Below are 16,527 nucleotides of genomic sequence, written 5' to 3'. Positions count from 1 at the left end.
ATTGGGGGAGCGTCTGATTGAGGGCTCTCGGCCCTGGCAGGGCCCAGGAGCTGGCATCACCTACTGGTGCCCTGTTCTATCCAGCTGGGCGATATTCTCCCGTCTCCATCTAATGCAACATAGAGTGGGAGCAGAAAGGCAAATCCCACGGTTCCTCCCATGTCAGACCAGCGGTCCACATGGAAGCAGAGGTGCATCGCAGCCAGTGTGATACCTGAATCACACTGAATCTAGTAGCTCCGTGCTTGCAGTGACAAGTGTTCGAGCCTCACCACGACCCTTTGTAGTAGGTGCTGTTGTCTGTCCCACCATATAGAGGGGTAAACTGAGGCACGAAGCGTTTAAGCACTGAGCATTGGTTTAGAACTGCAGAGTGTGCTTGCTTGCTTGCTTGCTTTTATTCAAAAGGCAGAGACAGGAAATCACCCATCAGCTCGTTTACTCCCCACAACGGCCAGCCTGATGGGCCAGGCTGTAGCCAGGAGCCTGGCACTCCTTCCGGTTCTCCTAGGTGAGTGGCAGGCATTTGAGTGTCTGAGCCGTCCCCTGCTGCCTCCCAGGGTAGACATGTGCAGGAAGCTGGGATTGGGAGCAGAGTCAGGACAGAAGCGCTGTAATTTCCATGTGGAATGTAAGAGGGGTAGCGTCTTCATCCCTGAGCGACACAGCCGCCCCCAGGGTCTGTGCAGCCATGGTCTGCAGCCACGGTGTGACGGTGGGGAACGTGCCCAGAGTCATGTGCAAGATGAGACTGAAAACGTGGGTTTACAGGGCCAGACGCTAAGGCTCAATTTAATAATTGTCTGCTTGCAAATGCCGGCATCCATACGGGCACTGGTTCGTGTCCCAGCTGCTCCACTTCCCATGCAGCCCTACTTATGGCCTAGGAAAGCAGTGGAAGATGGCCCAAACCCTTGGGGTCCTGAACCCACGGGGGAGACATGAAGGAAGCTCCTGACTTCGAATCGGCTCACTCCGGCCATTGTGGCCACTTGAGGCGTGAACCAGTGGGCTGGAAAATCTTTCCATATTTCCTTCCCAATAAAACTGCCTTCCCAATAAAAATAAAATGACTTTTTTTTTTTAAAGATTTATTGTTATTGGAAAGCCAGATATACAGAGAGGAGGAGAGACAGAGAGGAAGATCTTCCATCCGATGATTCACTCCCCAAGTGAGCCGCAACGGGCCAATGCGCGCCGATCCGATGCCGGGAACCAGGAACCTCTTCCAGGTCTCCCACACAGGTGCAGGGTCCCAAAGCTTTGGGCCGTCCTCGACTGCTTTCCCAGGCCACAAGCAGGGAGCTGGATGGGAAGTGGAGCTGCCGGGATTAGAACCGGCGGCCATATGGGATCCCGGTGCTTTCAAGGCAAGGACTTTAGCCACTAGGCCACGCCGCCGGGCCCAAAAATAAAATGACTTTTAAAAAAGAAGTTGGATATAGACAGCCAGTTGACAAAGGGCGTTGTGGACACATACCAGCAACTGGGAAAGGCTGGAAGAAGAGAGCGAGATGAAGTTCAGCTGAAATGTAGAACAGGACAGAATGAGGAATAAAGGTTGACCTATACCTGGTACTGTTCTCAGAATCTTTTTTTTTTTTTTTTTTTTAAGATTTGTTCATTTATTTGAAAGGAAAGTTGACAAAGGGGGAGGGAGAAACAGATTTTCCATCTGCTGGTTCACTTTCCAAATGGCTACAATAGCTGGGGCTGGGCCATGCTGAAGCCAGGGGCTTCCTCTACCTCTCCCTTATGGGTGGCAGGGCCTAAGTGTTTGGGCCATCTTCTGCTGCTTTCCCAGGCACAGTAGCAGGGAGCTGGATGAGAAGTAGAGCTGGCAACAGGAAGCCGCTTAACCCACTGCATCACAACACCAGTCCCTGTTCTAAGATTCTTACACATAGTAATACAGCAAGCTTAGCAGGTGGGTAATGTTATCTTCATTTTCGTGAAGAGGAAATCAAGAAGCGAAGCAGCTAAGTGAGTTGCCCAAGATCATCCACCATTGAAAATAGAACCCAGAATTTGAATGCAGAAATTCTGGGTCCAGGATCCACTCTGCCCTTCACCAAATTGCAATGTTGTTATGTTTTAATCCATTTATACAGTTTTCCCTTTATCAAAATGACTGGGGCAAGCCACAAAACAAGGGTCAGGCCAGGACAGAGTTGAGAACTGTTGCAGACCAGTCGTGGGCCAGCTTGCCATACAGTGATTGCAGCAAAGAGGTTGAGAAGATGAAATCAAGACGTACTAGGCAGAGAGGTCCAGAGGGTTGGGGACTGGTTGGTTGTGAACCCTGAGGAAAGAGGATTCAAAAAGGGCGCCCCCTTCCCGCAAAAAAGGGCACCTTCCGGCGTTGGCCATTGGGCGTCCCAGGGGAAATTCGCTTACCATTCTCTGAGGCAGGGAGGGCAGGAGTGCAGTCTGGAGGCCACATCTGGGGGAGTGGAGAAGGTGCTGGACCATTCCCTGAGGCACACAGAATGGAAGTCCCTTTGGCTTGCTCGAGCACAGCTCTCTGAGTTTGTTACCATCTGGCCTCTTGGGAGGTAAAGCGGGTGAGAGGGAGGGACTGAGCTAGGCTGCTGTAAGTCAGTCCATCATGGGTCATGAAGGCTGCTGACTGAGGTCGTCCCTGGGGGAGGGTATTCCAGCCGTCCTCCTCCCGGTGAGATTATGCCAGACAGTGTAGCCCAGCCCAGCCCTCCTTGACCATGCACAGGACACTTGCCTCAGGTCAAGACCCGGCACACCATCTAACCAGCCTGGTTTTACAGTAACTGTGTATATCTCATGTCATTGATGGGGTGACTACTGAGATGAAGTAACAGAGGAGTGTCCTTTGGCACCCTGGGGAGGTTGACAGATCATAATCCTGGCGAGTTGGGGACAGTGCTGTGATCGGAGGCCTTCAGCAGAGTCCGGGAGTGCACGCAGATCCAAGGCTGCATTTAGGATGAGGCGTCTTCTATAGGAGACAGAAAGCTGTGCCTCAGAGGGAGAAGATAATTAGGCCAGATTGGTTTCTAGGAAGCTGGGGAAAAAGGCATGATTTGAGGGCACGGAAATCCCAGAGGGAGCAAGAAAGAAAAGGCTTGGAAAGTGTGGGCTCTGGCCTCAATGAGACCGGTGCAGGGTAGGAAGTTTTCAAAGAAAACTTGAAGCACACTTGGAGATGGTATTGATGAGGAGCCAGAGGACAGTGTTAGAGCGTGGGGACACTTGATTGCAGAAAGGAAGGGTGCTGCTAACTTGGGCTCTGATCTCCTGGTACATGGGGTGTTCGATAGACAAGTGAAGACGTGTTGGTGTGTGGGGAAGAATAAAGGACTGAGGACTCTGAGGTGAGAATTGTGAACCCGAGGGTGATGATTAACATGAGAGAAGCCGATAAGGATACTGGAGAGATGGAAAGATGATGTCTTAGAGAAGAGACACCTGGAATCCTCCAGTCCCCACATGGTGGTCTTGGAGACTGGGGACCAGGTCTGGAAAGAGACCAATGGGCCATGGCTAGGACAGGTAAGGTAGTTTGGATCCCAGCATCCAGCTTCCGTAGAGATTTGAGGGGCCCTGGGAAGGTTTAAATTCCTTCTGTAAGGCTGGAAGCTTGCTTATCAAGACCACTTGGATCTGTGAGGTGGAAAGACAACACAATGTTATCCTGTCTTTCTAATCATGGCAGGAGGTTGTCCAGGGTGCACACGCTGCGCATTCATCATTGCTGAAGCTCAGCTGGGCTTTGTCTTCTGTGTTTGTCCCCTTAGGTATGAAGAAATTGACTTGGAAACTGGAATCTTGGAGTCCCGGCGGGACCCTGTGCCACTGGAGGATGTCTACCCCATTCACATGATCCTGGAGAACAAAGATGGCATCCAGGGCTCGTGCCGCTACTTCAAGGAGAGGAAGAACATCACCAACGACATCAGGACCAAGGCTTTGCAGCCCCGCTGCACCATGGTGGAAGCCTTTGACAGGTAACCGGTCTGTCCCTGTCGGAAGCACCGGAGCCTCCTAGTGCACTCCAGCCAGAGCGCTTAGGGGTGGTCTGCAGTCCCATTGCCTCTTGGCGGTCATCACTCCTGCACTAAGCCGGCTCCCACCCCACTTGGGGCTACTGGAGCTCGGGGCTACTGGAGCTCAGGGCTACTGGAGTTCAGGGCTCCTGTCTTTCTCTTCCTTTTGTGTCTACGGTTGGGGTGACAGGCATGTAACATTTGGAAGTTGCCTTTTGTTTTCTTGTCCTAGCTGGGCCCAGCCATTCCTGTGTGAGTTTATCTCACAGGGTCAGCCCCTTGGCGGTAGAGATCATTTATGTTTCTCTTAGTGTTCTAATCCATTGCTCAGTGCTTGGTCCGTATTTGACAGTCTGTATGCTGACTACGAGGAGTCACCAAGTCAGCTAATTGCTGCTGATGCCCACGGTGATTACTGGAATTATAGCAGTGCGGCTAGTAAGCCAGTCCAAGTAAGAAATCAAATCAAAGACCAGGAAACTCTCTTCCATGCTTGCACACTTTCTCCCAGAGGACCTGTGACAGTTTAGCTTAGTGAGGCTGCTTTGAAGAAGAGTCCAGGTCCTAAGTTTGTCACCTTTAGGCATGAAGTGATCTGCTGGGAAACTGGCTGTGCAGTCTTCCCCAAGTTACAAAGACAACTGATTTTAGGCACAAACCACATGTTAATACAGCTTCTCCTTTTTCTCTTTGTCTACTTGTGGTGGAAGTCAAGTCACCAGGTATGGGGAAGGAGGAAGTAGAGCTGTCAGGCCAGGCGTCTAAACAGGGCCAGGAAAAAGGCAGATGAGAGGACTCGGGAACCCGCGAGCCCTCTCGTAGGTGCGCCCTGGGTGACTCCTTCATCTCGGAAGGCCCCTGGGGGTGAAGGGTAGAGTCTAGAAGACAAAGTGAGCGAGGCAGAGAGGACCAGGTCATGGAGAGCCTTCCAGGCTGTCATGGGGAACGTGGATTTGGTCTGGGTGCTTGGATAAGCCCTGGAAGAACACAAGGAATAGCAAGTTGGCCCTGTTCCTTCAGCAGACTGTGCAGTTCTAAGGTCCAAACCTCACTTGGCTGAATTTCGGGGGTCGTCGTGACCTCTGTGAGCCCAGCAAATAGTGGTTCTAAAGGTTCTGCATTTTTGTATTCCAGTTTTCTTACAATCACTCCAACCTGTTTCTCCATGTGGGGGTTTCTGGCTTGCAGGTGGGGGAAGAAGCTGATCATCGTTGCCTCCCAGGCCATGCGTTACCGGGCCCTGATAGGCCAGGAGGGGGATCCTGACCTGAAGCTCCCTGACTTCTCCTACTGCATCCTGGAGCGCCTGGGCCGGTCCAGGTGGCAGGGGGAGCTGCAGCGTGACCTCCACAGCAGTGCTTTCAAGTAAGGGCTCGGGGGACTTGTCAGAATGCATGTTGAGTGTCTGAGAGAGAGACTCTGCACCTTGCGGGGCCAGAAACTACCAGAGAAGCAAAATGACATGGTGCGTGGCGTCCTCCTCCTCCAGGGTGGATGCTGGGAAGCTGCACTATCACAGGAAGATCCTGAACAAGAACGGGCTCATCACAATGCAGTCCCACGTGATCCGGCTGCCCACCGGGGCCCAGCAGCACTCCATCCTGCTCCTGCTCAACCGCTTTCATGTGGACAGGTACGGGCTGCAGAGAACAGAGTGTTGGCTGGCTTATGTTGCTGCCAAGTGTGTCATGGTTTGGTAGAGGACAAATGAGCATGTGACTCTGGCTGTAAAAAAAAAACAAACAGTTTTTAAAAAGATTTATTTTATTGGAAAGGCAGATTTACAGAGAGATCTTCCTTTTGCTGGTTCACTTCCCAGATGGCCAAAATGGCTGGGGCTGAACCTATCCAAAGCCAGGAACTGCTTCTGGGTCTCCCACGTGGGTGCAGGGTCCCAAGGCTTTGGGCTGCCCTTCACTGCTTTCCCGGACCACAAGCAGGGAGCTGGATGGGAAGTGGGGCCACCGGGACATGAACCGGTGGACTCTGGCTTTTTTTTTTTTTTTAAGACTTATTTATTTTTATTAGAAAGTCAGATACACAGAGAGGAGGAGAGACAGAGAAGAAGATCTTCCGTCCGATGATTCACTCCCCAAGTGAGCGCAGTAGCTGGTGCTGTGCCAATCTGAAGCCAGGAGCCAGGAACTTCCTCCAGGTCTCCCACATGGGTGCAGGGTCCCAAGGCTTTGGGCCGTCCTCGACTGCTTTCCCAGGCCACAAGCAGGGAGCTGGATGGGAAGTGGAGCTGCTGGGATTAGAACTGGCGCCCATATGGGATCCCAGTGCGTTCAAGGCGAGGACTTAAGCCTCTAGGCCACCACGCCGAGCCCCAGACTCTGGCTTTTTAAACAAGACATTTAATTATCTGTTTCTGTTGCAAATAAGTGCCGCTCACTTAGAAAACCTAGAAATTAGGAAAGGGAAAAAGAAAAAAAAACAGCACTGTTCTGTATCTCAGGAATAGTAACTGTTAGCATTTTGGTGACGTTTTTGTAAGGATGTACAAATAAAGAACATCAGATTTAATTTGCTGTATAGGCAGAGTTGTGGTTGAATCATATCAGTTTCAGATTGAAAGTGTTTACAGCACACAGCCATGGCCATCGGCCCAGAGGAATGAGACTGTGAGGTTCTGCTAAGTGTTTGCTATACACGATACTCTAGCTGGGTGTCATAATGTGGCCAGTATGGCACCACACGCTCTCACAGGCACACTGCTTTTTGAGGACCAGGGAGTCTCACAGAGTAAATTACCTCCCACCCTTTAATCCTTGCTTTTGGGGCACCTAATTTCCTGGAACCAGGAATGGGAGAAAGCTGCAGAGGTCACAGCCATCTTTTGGTCATCTCATGCCCTCCAGAAGAAGCCAAGGACAGGGAGCAAAGGACAAGTGGGTGTCTCTTGAATAGGGAACTTGGCTTGGCCCATGCCTGGCCACAAGGGTTCTGAGGTGGAGGTGGGCAGACAGACAAGATGGTTTGCAACTGACCTGACCACCTTTGACCCTTTGCCAGGCGCACCCTCCAAAGGGAAGGGGAGCGAGCACTCAGCCTTACGTCTAAGTGAAGTGTACAGTACCTGCTGCAGTGCGCAGAGGTTGGCGTGATGCAATTGCAGCTTATCCTGACAGCAGATCTCCAGGAGCAAAAACCGGCTCTCTGCTCCTATTGTGTCTGTTAGTCCTGATTCGCCTTCAAGGTTGCACTTGATCAAAACTTCCCAGACTTCCAGTTTATCTCTTAACCCATGTGTTGAAGATCTGTGTTGAAAAAGAATTATGTCAGATGAATTCCTTTTCTGGTTAGTTATACCATTTATTCCTTACATAATGCTATTACCAGATTGATAGTTGGTGCACAGCCTGGGCTCTGCCAAGAACGTAGATGAGAATCCGGGGAGAGGGAAGATAACACTGAATGGAGGCAAGCTCTGCATTCCAGTTACAGCCTTTTCCTTGGGCGATGCTGCTTGACCTCTGGGAACTACGATTTTCTCTGTGTAAAGTGGCTATGACAGCACTCCTCATGCATGGTGGTTGCTAGGCTGCACATGTACGCCCCTTCATTCATGCTTTTTTTTTATAAGATTTATTTATTTTCATTGGAAAGGTGGATATATAGAGAGGAGGACAGACCGATAGGAAGACCTTCCATCTGATGGTTTGCTCCCCAGGTGACTGTTACGGCTGAAGCTGAGCTGATCCGAAGCCATGAACTCTTGCAGGTCTCCCATGCGGGTGCAGGGTCCCAAGGCTTTGGGCCATCCTCTACTGCCTTCCCAGGCCGCAAACAGGGAGCTGGATGGGAAAGAGGGCCTCTGGGATTAGAACCAGCTACCATATGGGATCCCGGCATGTGCAAGGCGAGGACCTTAACCACAACGCTATCGTGCTGGGCCCCCTTCATTCATGCTTTTGTCCACTGAGAAGTGGGTACAGCGTCCGAGTCTTGGGCATGCGTTCTGCGTGCCCTCAGAGTGTTTCCAAGCCTGGCGGCAACCCTGATCCCTGCCCCCGTGTCCCCTGCCCCAGACTCTCCAAGGCCTCCCAGGAGGCCTGAGCTCTGTAGCTTCCTTTGGGGACCGTGAGCTTGGGAGCATTTATATTGTAACACGCTCTTCGCGATAGAAATGAGCTGGCAGGGGGAATCAATCACACTGTGAAGTCATGTGGAAAACTGGCTTCAGAATCAGCGAGGTGTCACAGCGGAGCGAAATAGGCACTAGATTTAGAGGAGGAAGACTCAAGTTAGCATCTTGGTCCTGAATTTTGGGAAAGCTGATTCACTTGATGAAATGATCGCTGCTTTTCTTCACCTGGTGATTTATAAGGAAATACTGTTATGAGATGAGATGCTTCCTGAACTTTTTTTTTTTCTTTTGCTTCCTAAACCTTTAAGTATGTGTCAGAACTCAGGGCTGGGGTTCTGGCACAGTGAGTTAAACCACTGTGTGTAGTACCAGTATCCTATATGGGTGTTAATCCTGTGTCTTGGCTGCTCACTTCTGATCCGGCTCCCCACCACTGCACCTGAGAAGGTGGCAGGGGAAGGCCCGAGTGCCTGGGTCCCCGCCACCCGTGTGGGAGACCTCGATGAAGCTAACTCCTGGTCTTGATCTGGCCTAGCCCTAGCTGTCGTGGTCATTTGGGGAGTGAATCAGCAGATGGAAGACCTCTCTCTCTCTCTTTTTCTGTCTCCCCCTCTCTCTATAACTCTGTACTTCAAATAAAATAGATTAATCTTGAAAAAAGGAAAAAAAATCAGACTTTTAACAATTGTTTTTGAAATTTGTTTATGAAAGGCAGATTTAAAGAAAGAAGGACAGACAGAAATAATCTTCTGTCTGCTGGTTTACTCCCCAACTGGCCACAGTGGCCGGAGCTGAGCAGATCCGAAGCCAGGAACCAGGAGCTTTTTGCACATCTCCCACGTGGGTGCAGGGTCCCAAGGCTTCGGTTATCCTCAGCTGCTTTCCCAGGCTGCAAGCATAGAGCTGGAAGGGAAGTGGAGCAGCCAGGACATAAACCAGCACCCGTATGGGATCCCAGTGCATGCAAGGCAAGGATTTAGCCACTAAGCTACCATGCCAGGCCCAAAGGTCTCAGACTTTTTAAAAAGAAATTTCAATCAAGTAAACCCCAGACTCCGTCTGCTGCCCATTAGGTGAACTTAGACATGTGGCTGAACTGCTCAATCTCTCCAGCTTCGAATGGGAATGTTGGGCAGGATGGTTGTTGAGACCTTAAGACTTGGGTTTGGTAGAGTACATTGTTGATGACTGTTAAAAACAGGCACAGGGTTTGAAGAAGTAACCTATTTGGTGTCTCCTTGCAGGAGGAGCAAATACGACATCCTCATGGAGAAGCTCTCTATGGTGCTGAGTGCACGGAGTAACCGCATCGAGACACTGGGCAGGCTGAGGGAGGAACTGGTGAGCTGCCTGGGGGACCCCCTTGCACTGGGATGAGCCCGATGCGCACCCCTGTTTGGAGAGCTGCCTCAGTATAGGGAGTGGCAGTCCAGAGCCCCACAACACACTCCAGACAAATGTGCTGCCTTCTGTTTTAGAGAACGTGCAAATACTCAGGGCTTTGTGTAAATTCCTCTTCATGTCTGACTTCCCCTCCCTCCCCTGGGGTTTGCTCTCAGAGCAGCTCTCAAAGTTCACATGGAATGGTAAATCCTGACATTTAGATTTCCTTCCGTAGTCAGGCTTGTAATGTCGTCCCCAGTGGTCTTAGACTGAACTGACAGAGCAAGCGCACTGGGCAAGCGAGGGGATGGCAGAGAGACTAAAGCAATTATTGACCTACCTTGCCTTTGGATCCAGAAGCATTGATAAAGTGAGCAAGAGAGGAAGAAAATGAGGAAGGGTCGCTCCTTCCTGTGTGAGGGGAACTGCTGTCAGTGGAGATTAGCCTAGAGCCCACCTTGAAAATGGGAGGGTAATGAGATTGCCCCGTAGGCTAAGCCACAGAACTGCACGTCTAAGGTGAAGGTTTACGGGAACTAATTTTTAGAGACACGGTGGAGTTCTGGTCTCTGATTTCAGGGTTCAGAAAATCTGGGGCATTGCTGGGTTCATTGCATGCCCAAATCTCTTCAAAGCCAAAGTTATAAACTTGAGACTTGCAGGTCACATTTGGCCTGTTCAAAAAAGTAAGTTTCACTGAACATTTTAAAAAAATGCAGATTTCACATATACATCTAAGTGTGTATGTGAAAAAATTTTCGTATTTCTCCCTAGCTTCCCTTCCAAAGTCAGTAGCTCTGAGCCCGCATTCTGTCATGACAGCCAGCTGGAGCAAGTGTACTGAGGCCATCCCCCAGGCCTCTTACCTTCTGTGACCCTTAGACTCCCAGCCTGAGCACCAGTGCCATCTGCCATCCAGTGTACGCTGCTCTATGGTTCTTACTTTACTATCAAACCCCAAAGACAAGGTCAGCTGGGAAGACCCCCCTTCAGGAGGCCCTGACCAAGGGGAAGGGAGTTCCTTACCTGTTCAGGAAACACATTGGCCCAGGCCAACTTGGGATTCAAAACCTCTGCCCAGGAGTCCCTGGAGGACAGGGAGACAGGGCTGCCCTGCCCTCCTTGGGCTTATCCCTGGGGACTGTGTCAGTGACAAGAATTGACTGCCATGGGGTCACTCTTTGTTTTAGTCATTCAACAAACATTTCAGCCAGTGTCTCCTTTGAGTCAGAACTGTGTTCCACCCTAAGATGATGCGTCTGTGTGTCATAGAACTGCTCTAATGGAGGGACAGGAGCATGGACACACACCTAGAAGGTTGCCTTCCAGCTTGGTGGTAGCAGAAGTGTGTGGAGGGGCCTGGAGAGAACCTCATGGCGCAAGTAGCAGTGTTGCAGCCAAGGAGAGCAGCTCACACAGAGCCATGGAGTGGGGAAGCCTGTGGGACATCTGCATGGGTGACCAGGGCTGCCTGATGAGTGGGAGTGGTGCTGTTAGCAGGAGCCTTTGACCCTGACCCTTGGGCCATAGCGCTGCTGAGTGTTGGGGAATATGGACAACCCCAAGGGAGGGCCATTAAAGTGAGTGGGGGTGGGAGTTGTGGCCTGCCAGGGGGCCTGAATGGTGTAACAAGCATTTTGGGAATGAAACTAACGGAACCTGGTGAGTGGCCAAGCCAGGATGTGGAGGCACAAGAAGTAGAAGGATCTGAATAGCCAGAGCAGGTGCCTGGGGGCAAGGGCTGCAATGCTTGGTCACTGCCAGAGTTCCTTGACAGGGCTGTGCCCAGTTCCAGGTGATGTTGAGTAAGTGTTGGAGTCAAGTGCAGAGCAGTGAGAAGAAAAGGAGGCACAGGACAAGTTCAGCTCTAGGATGCATTGAGTGTGGAGATCCCGACAGTCTGCTGACCACGGTCTTCCACAACAGGGGTCCGAGAAGGCCACGCAGGGTTTGCTGAGAAATCAGCCTGGGATGAAGCGGAGGCCATAAACTTGAGTGCTGCCTCTGTTGCAGGGGGGAGGAGGCTCTTGGTGCTGCTTTTGCTCTCTGCAAGGCAGATGGTGCAAGTCCATGATGACAGCCCCCACAAGGCAGGGCTACATCATCCTCTCTCATTTGGGGTGGTCCAGGCCTCATGCCATATGTTGAGGGCTGGGAGTTGATGGATCGGTTTCCATAGGATCTTTCCAGGATGCCAGGGGCCCTGCTAGATTAACGATGGACGCCATTTCCAAGCCACTGGATTTGAATGGGCCATGTGGGAGTCATCTATGGCTTTTGGATGGCCATATGTTGTGCCGCCCCACGGCTGGAGTGCTGCTGAGGCTGAGCTTCCATCACACCTATGTGGAAGCAGCAGCTCACCAGCTCACAGGTGTTTGGCCCCCTGCCTCGCCGCCAGAGGGAAGAAGGAAACCTGTAAGACTCAAGGAACAATTCTTCAAGTCACGTGTGCCCTGTCAGTGACAGCTAGCCTCGCGGTTCCAGGCCCTGCAGAATCCAGCAGCAGCCGTGGCAGGAGGGTGAGATCCAGGAGCCAGTGGGCCAAGACCAAAACGATGCTGTGATAGCTGTAGGTTTAGGAAATTGCCTTTCCTCTGAATGACCATTCAAAGACAAGCCGGTTGTATCGGCCAAGCTTCCCGTAGGCAGCGTGAGGCCAAGGCATCCCGGGTCAGTGAGTCCTGGGCTCCTGCTCACTGTGATGCAGGGAGCTGTGCTGCTGCTGTTGCTTGCCAGATCTAATTTCTCAAGATAAAACAGAATCGATTTTGTTTCTCCTTCCCCCTACCCTCTCCTCCCCGCCAAATATGAAATCTCCCGGTCTTTGATATTGGGAAGTAAATTATATTTTTCAAAAACATGGAGTGGCAGGTATTTAGCACAGCAGGTGAGACATCACCTAGGGTGCCCACATTGATCCGAGTGCCAGCTCTGCTGCTCCCACCTGGGAGGCAGCAGGGAATGGTCCCTGGCATCCGCATGGAGACCTGGAGGAGTTCCTGGCTCCTAGTCCTTTGCTGTCTGTTGCAGGCATGAAGGGACTGAGCCAATAGGCTCTTGTCTTTCTGTCAGTCTCTCATTTTCTCTCTCCCTGTCTGCCTTTTGAATCAGTGAATCAAGATATAGAGGGAGGCCCCTTATGCCCCCTGCGGTGAGACTGTGCTTAGATCATCTTGGTCCCTTGGACCACATCTTCTAAAATTTTTTCTTTTTTTTTTTAAAGATTTATTTATTTTTATTGGAAAGTCAAATATACAGAGAGGAGGAGAGACAGAGGAAGATCTTCTGTCTGATGATTCACTCCCCAAGTGAGCGCAACGGCCAGTGCTGTGCCTATCCGAAGGCAGGAGCCAGGAACCTCTTCCGGGTCTCCCAAGCGGGTGCAGGGTCCCAAGGCTTTGGGCCATCCTCAGCTGCTTTCCCAGGCCACAGGCAGGGAGCTGGATGGGTAGTGAGGCCACTGGGATTAGAACCAGTGCCCATATGGGATCCTGGCACACTAAGGCAAGGACTTTAACTGCTTCGCTATCGCACCAGGCCCTAAAATTTTCTAAAGAACATTTTAAAATATGTTTTTTTTTTCTGGTTGTCCCCAATCCTGTAGGAGATGTTGCATGTGTCTGTTTATTAAAATGTAGTGTTCTCATGTGGTTCAGAAAATCCCAACAATGCAAAATGCACCTGTGAAGCCACCTGCCTCATCCCCATCCCGGGCTCCCTTCTTGGGACAGGCAGATGGATGCCTTTCCCGGCACATGGAATCAAAAGGTGGAGTTTTCCGTCTGTTCCTCTGGACTTTGTGTTGCTTGGCAGTGTCTCCAGGGTCAGTGCCTTCAGCAGGTCCCCATTCAAGAAAACCAGAGAATTCAGGTGCTGACCTGGCTTGGGTGTGTGACTGCTCAGTGGCTGCGAGTGCTTTGCCTGCACCTGATGGTGGCTTTTGTTCTGGCAGGGACTGTGTGAAAGGACATTCAAGCGCCTGTACCAGTACATGCTGAACGCCGGACTCGCCAAGGTCGTGTCCCTTCGCTTGCAGGAGATTCACCCTGAGTGTGGACCCTGTAAGACCAAGAAAGGTAAAGACCAAGGTTCGGTTCAGGATACCGTGGTGGGCTGGCCAATGGCCACGCATCCTTCTTCACAACCCCAGCCTTGCTATCCAATCAGGCAATGCCTTGCAGTAGGATGTTTTCACATATTTCTTCAACTTGACTCCTTCCTGCTGGTTCTAGACCTCCCATCTGGAAAGCACATGGGAAGTGTTTGCTGATAGAAGGCAGTTCTGGCTTGCATCCCCCCAACGTGGCAAGTCTGTGGTGACCCAAACAAGTTCATCCTTTCCTCCTTATACTAAGCCGCCCTGTTCTTCAGCCAGCCTTTGCAAAATACCTGTGCGTGTGGTGTGGTCTTGTGATCTAGCCCTGTGCGGTAGGTGGCGTTGCCACTATGGTACATGTCAGAAATTTCAAGTTGAAATGCCAAGTAACTTAGGAAAGGTCAGACATTCAGCATGTGACAGATATGATTTGAAGCTTCCAAAGCATTTTTAATGAAAGATGACATACCATGAAGCTGTGAGACCCTCCTTATCTTATAATAGCCCCTTATCCCCTTATTGATCGCCATCTTATCCTCATGGACCGAAATGATTTTGAAAGCTGAGGGTCAGCACTTTGAGCGACAGACGATAAAATAAATGAGTTCATTTACGCTTTGCCTGGACATCACCGAAGTGATCTGATAGGACGTAAAAGGAAGAGACTGACAAGTACACCAGAAGACGGGACAGGAAATGGCAGGAGAGAGGGCTGGTGACAGTATGTTGGTGTCAAGCACAGGTGGGCTAATGGTAACTGACTGAGCCGTGAAGGGTGACAGTGAGTCCTCAACACCTCAGCCCTGGAAATAAATGAAACAGTTGGAGACTGCAGGGATCTTGGCATGTGCAAGCATGGAAGAACCCCGGGAGGAGAGGAGTGCCAGGGAAAAGACGTGTCCCTGGAGCCCTTGTCTATCGAGAGAAGGCGAACGCTGGTCTGAGGGAACTTTGCCCCTTGGCTTTCCGGCTTAGTTCCTGGAGGTCCCGGGCCACTCTGTCTGGCTTCGCCATATCGTCAGGAAGGTGGTAGCACCGCAGTAGTTACAGTACCACAGGTGTGGGAGCAAACAAGGAAACCACTGGGAGAGAGCAACACCATCCTCCTGTCCGAGTCCTTGGTTGCTCACAGCCCCTTCCAGTGTGCTGAGGATGTATGATGGCCTCGTTGGCTGGCCGCTAAGGGGAAGAGGGTACCAGCCTTGACGTGGGGCTGAGATGGAAAGGGCATGACGGATTCTGTGGCAGGGAGGAGAAGGCTCATGGAACGGAGCCGTGTCCAGAGCTGCCAGGACATCCCGCAGTGTTTGACATACAAGTAGAGTGGTCCACATGCTTCAGATACTATGGCCTATGGATTTAGTATCCCATTTTTATTGCCTGACTTGTTGGAAGAAAGGTGTTAAACATAGACTAGAATAATTTTATTTTTGAAGTGCAGAGGAACCAAACAGGAAGCCCAGAGTGTCAGGTGTTCATCTGGGTGACTTTTTTCTAGTTAGGGTGTAAACTTCTTGAGGGTGGCTGCCCCGCCGCCATGTACTCTGTATCCTCGGTGCCTGTGCCGTATCTCCTTGGAACAGAGTAGGCAGCAAGTAAGTGGCAAGCCAATACGATTTAATTAAGCACCACCTGAGTAACTTCTTGCACAGGAGAAAGGGGTGGATGCAGTTTTGCCTTGAGCTTTGTCATTCTGGTGTGTGGATTAACATAAAACCTTCCTTCTAGGCAATGTGAAGTGGCAAAGGCTTAAATAATAAATAAAGATGATGTATTAGCACATGTAAATTTACAGGTGTGCCTGGACACATGTGCCCGAGTTCTCTCTCAAATCCCTTCCACAGAGTTTGGATTCAGACATATTTTAAATCGCATTTCATGGCATGGAGAGCTGCAGTGCCGTGTTTTGTACAAAGCCAAGAACCTGGGTAATGAACCCCATCGCCCCGTGCTGATCTGTTTTGCAAATTGGGATTCTTCTCTCCAAGTGTGCCCCGTCATCCTATGTTTATTAAATTGTGCAGAGAAATGGAAGTCAGCTTGAGTCCCTCAGAATGCGGAAGAAAATTAAGCAGCGTGGAACTGCATTGGTCACAAGCCGGGGTAGTTGAGAGGTGCCCTGCTCCTGGGGCCTGGCAACTCAGGCTGTCGTTTGAGTGGGTCCTCTGAGGGTTGGTGACAAGGGGAGCCCCATGCGCCAGGGGTGGCAGTTGGTGAGGTGTTGATGATGTGGAGCCCACTGTTGTGGGGCAGCTGGGTCCACGCTCTCGCCTCCAGCCTCGGAAGGAATTTGCAGGTGCCACTTAGATGCAGATCAGCAGGGAAGCCAGATTGAACGCATGATTTGCATTCAAAGTGAAAGGACACAGTGTGGAAGGAGTGTGGGCATGCTTGGGAAAGAACTGCACTCCACGAAGTTGGGGGTCTCCATCCCTCTGTCTGTTTTACCTAGACGCATAAGAGGGGGTGCCTGGAGCAAAGCTTGGGTGCAGTCCACTGCTTTGCTGTCTTTTTTTGAAACTCTCCGTAGTGTCATGGCATCAGATGCCTGTTGGGAGTGAAAGTGTCAGACATGGTAATTTTATAACAATGAACAAAAGGTTGTCATGGATGCAGCCATCTTGGAAACTTGTAGCCAGTGCCAGTTCTAAGCAGCAGAACTGGAAATTGCATTCTTTGGGGCTGCAGGTGGGGCTGTAGCTCGGGGAAGGCTCTAGAGAAGTGCTGCTGACCTCAGGTCCACCTTTCTAGCCACTTCCATTCCTACATCACTGCAACTCTTCAAAAATAAGCAAGTTCAGCAAGATTGCAAGACACCAGATCAGATATAAAAATCCATTTTGCTTCTATATACTGGTGATGAACAATCTGAAGATGAAATTTGAAAAGCAATTCTGTTACCAAAAACTTAAGAATAAATTGAATAAAACAAC

At 50.7% G+C, this 16,527-nt stretch overlaps 1 protein-coding gene across 1 annotated transcript in view; it reads left to right on the top strand.

Annotated features, from left to right (window-relative positions):
- GTF3C1 (general transcription factor IIIC subunit 1) overlaps positions 1-16,527 on the top strand; it is a 60,859-nt gene that overhangs the window by 406 nt on the left and 43,926 nt on the right. Inside the window, exons 2-6 of the mRNA XM_058680481.1 lie at positions 3,774-3,983; positions 5,211-5,387; positions 5,512-5,655; positions 9,357-9,453; positions 13,451-13,574. Coding sequence (XP_058536464.1) covers positions 3,774-3,983; positions 5,211-5,387; positions 5,512-5,655; positions 9,357-9,453; positions 13,451-13,574 — 752 coding nt within the window. The remainder of the gene's footprint in view (positions 1-3,773; positions 3,984-5,210; positions 5,388-5,511; positions 5,656-9,356; positions 9,454-13,450; positions 13,575-16,527) is intronic.

The sequence above is a fragment of the Ochotona princeps genome, chromosome 24 (genome assembly GCF_030435755.1).
Source record: "Ochotona princeps isolate mOchPri1 chromosome 24, mOchPri1.hap1, whole genome shotgun sequence".
In the NCBI taxonomy this organism is placed as follows: Eukaryota; Metazoa; Chordata; class Mammalia; order Lagomorpha; family Ochotonidae; genus Ochotona; species Ochotona princeps.
The sequence above is the reverse complement of the archived record's forward strand: the minus strand, read 5'-3'. Positions and strand labels throughout refer to the sequence as shown.